The 3066-nt window shown below is 42.5% G+C and overlaps 1 protein-coding gene across 2 annotated transcripts in view; it reads right to left on the bottom strand.

Annotated features, from left to right (window-relative positions):
• Window positions 1-2547, bottom strand: part of EPHA7 (EPH receptor A7) — a 1106961-nt gene extending 1104414 nt beyond the window's left edge. For both annotated transcript variants that reach the window (XM_044067616.1, XM_044067624.1), the window contains exon 1: window positions 2337-2547. In XM_044067616.1, coding sequence (XP_043923551.1) covers window positions 2337-2433 — 97 coding nt within the window. In that variant the 5' untranslated portion in view covers window positions 2434-2547. The remainder of the gene's footprint in view (window positions 1-2336) is intronic.
• Window positions 2548-3066: the final 519 nt, after the last annotated feature.

Here is a 3066-nt window from a genome sequence, read left to right as displayed (position 1 = left end):
AGCAGGTCGCTGAAAACTATATTTTGTAACGGCAGAAAAGCAAATCACATCGCAGTTAACGTTGTGAATGACGACGGCTATTCGTGGGGTCGCTCTAGGGAGTCGGATGTGGCTGGACAACACTGAAGTAGATGGGGTGGATGCTCAATAAAAGGGGTCTTTATATACTACTCTAGCACATAAGCAGTACATCACCTTCGATGCCAAAGCAGCCTGCTACTAAATGTCTGTTAAATGCTGTTCCGAAGTGATTGTACGTATGACCTCCTCAGCGGGTGAAACTTGAGGGTGCTTAGTCTTACTTATTTATTTTTTTGTCCGTTTCTCTAGCTCCAAATAAAACTGCATACGAATTGATGCATTGTGGGGTTAAGTGTGTTAAAACAAAATGCCATATCCCGGGTATGAGCTTTCCGGTATCCAATACTTATCTACAAAAACAGAAAATTCACCCAACACCCATATGCCCAAAGTGCAGATGCCTGAACATGAATGAACTCAAGGCAAGGTCTCAAACAACGAATGCGGAAAATAAACAAACAAACAAAAAAAGAAATGGAAAAGCTCTTGACACAAAAATAACATGCACTCTACCCCTAAAGTTGCTTGTTTTCTCATCATAAAGGCTAATTAAAAATGAATGTATATGTTTACATAACGACGATCTCTTCCGTATTTAATGCTCTAAATGAAATATTCTCCTCTAGTCGCCACCCTCGACAATAAAGATGAGACGAAAGTGTGAAATTGTTCCCTGTTTACAGGACCAGAGAAATAATAAGGACGTTATGTTCTGGAATCCCAAGAAGAGGCACAGTCAGGCAAGAGTGACTTAGCACTAATACTATTCAACACACATTCCAGTCTTATGGGCTCTGGGGTGGGCTGAGAACCCGACAGAAACAAATCTGAACGCATTCACTTAGCAGGCACGATTGCTACTACCAGTGTCGACTACAATGTATTATAGCCAGCCATCTAAAACAAGAGAGATGGTGTTCCCTTTATTCTTGTTTGGCAAGTTAACTTGATTGTGCTAATGACACGAGAAATAGCAGCCTTAATGAAACAATGCAACATCTATATGTGTTTTCTGACGTCTTGAAACGGGCAGTGTAGTGTTTTACTGCATTCTGTATCTGCATAGGAGTTGCTTTGTCACCTTGGCACTTTCGGGACATTGGGCATCTATGAGCCAGCTGCCAATGGGACAAGAAGTGATAAGAACAGCACATGGCTGCGCCGTCATTACTGCATCGCAGCTGGTGGCCCCCATCCCTGTTTGGTTCCCTTAACGCGAGCGCCTCTTAGTAGCCAAGAATGTAAGTTATCAACATCGATTTCATTTCGGTGATGAAACCGGCGGAGCCTCTTTACCTGTTAATTTTCGATATTTTCCTTTGTAGCCCATTCAGTTTCACCATAACGCGAACTGCTAATTTTTACTACACACAACACTACCTGCCAGTTTGATAACACGCTGTGGTACATATGACAAAACGACTCATTACATGGCAGTTTTAGTCATTTTATACATGTTCGTGTGTTATCTAATAATTATTCGGAATACCGTGTTACCCGTTTTCTACACTGAAGGGAATGTTATGTATTCAGTTACTTCCTGACTTCCAGCCCCGGCTTATATCTGGCTCCATAGCTACCGAAGATGGAGGTTGACAGTCCAATAAAGTTGTTAATAGAAGTAAAAACTGCACCCAGAGTACCTTACGGAAAAGAGTCTAAATTGAGTATTTCGGTCCCCTTTAGTATGGGCAGGCTACAGCTCCGTTTATAAGGGAGACACATTAGCAAAATTCGAAGTCGTTACTGCGACAAGCATCCGTTTACTAAGTTAGATTTCCACAGGCACGCGGAGCAGGCGGGCTCGCTCTTCTCACCGATTTAAGCCCAACTATCTCATTCACACAGACCGGCCATGGATGTGGTCGGCGGGGCGCAACATGTTTATTTGCCGAAGTCAGTACAGAAAACAGATAATCTTTCACAAAAGTTGCGTAGTCTCAGTACTGAGTCTAGGCAAGCTCTAAGAGGAAAGGTAATAACAAGAACAGTTGTTCTTATGTACTGTGTGTCACTGTGGTCCTTAACTCTGATTCTTCTGACTTAAACTGCCCATTTGAGTATCACACTCACGCCAATGATTATTCATTGCAGTTGCACAATTCCCCTCTTGGGAAACCTGCAGTGTCAACCGCAGACAATTAATTAGGAAAGCTCTGGTCCTCTTTGTCTGAGGATATATACTTTATAGCCCATCAACTTTCTGAGCACGAACACACAGAAAAAAAAATAAACTTTGCTTTCTTGAGCCTTACCTTCTTTTCCTGATTGTGCTATTCCCAGGTGCACTACAGATAACAAACAGACGCAGCAGCATACAATCCACACAGAAAAGCTATAGGTAAAAAACATGATGGGTGCCACTGTTGATTCAATATATTATTCAATAAGAAAATGTCAAAAATCCCTTTATTACATTCATTAACGGTCCAAACCAAGATAGCTCTGACTGCAGCCACAGCTTGTTCCACACTCAAATATCATCAATAGATAAAAGGGGCGGAGATACTGACGTTCAGCTGTCAATTGAAAAGCGTGACAGCCGTGAACGCGGGTAAAACAGACTAAGTTGCAATGGAGGGGGATGAAATGTGGCCAATCACGACTAGGTGGAGGCGGGCTGCACCGCTGCCCAATTAAGGGAGTCCTGAAGGCGAAGCAAGGGCTACAGGTATGTTCTGAAGTAGACAGGGGTGGAGAAAAGAGGTGGTTAGCAGGGAAGAGGTGTGGAAAGGGGCTGTGTTAATTACTATTAAGTTCCGCCCAGCCTTTAAAATGCCATACTTTGTCTCAGTTGAATACTACTAAGCTGTGTAAGCTTCATTGTGTGTTCATTTGTGTTGCAGGGTATTCCTTCTTCCTGTTATGGCATATTCTTGGGAAAGGGAGCGATCATACGTCCATTTATTTCCTTCGAGATGTTTCCGAATGCTGGTTAGAAACAATAAAGTTCTGTTTTAGTGTAGTTTGCTGTTGTTATGTGCG

Source organism: Protopterus annectens, chromosome 1.part0 (assembly GCF_019279795.1).
Source record: "Protopterus annectens isolate FY-2018-M chromosome 1.part0, PAN1.0, whole genome shotgun sequence".
Classification (NCBI taxonomy): domain Eukaryota; kingdom Metazoa; phylum Chordata; order Ceratodontiformes; family Protopteridae; genus Protopterus; species Protopterus annectens.
Note: the sequence above shows the minus strand (reverse complement) of the source record. Positions and strands in the feature narration are given on the sequence as shown.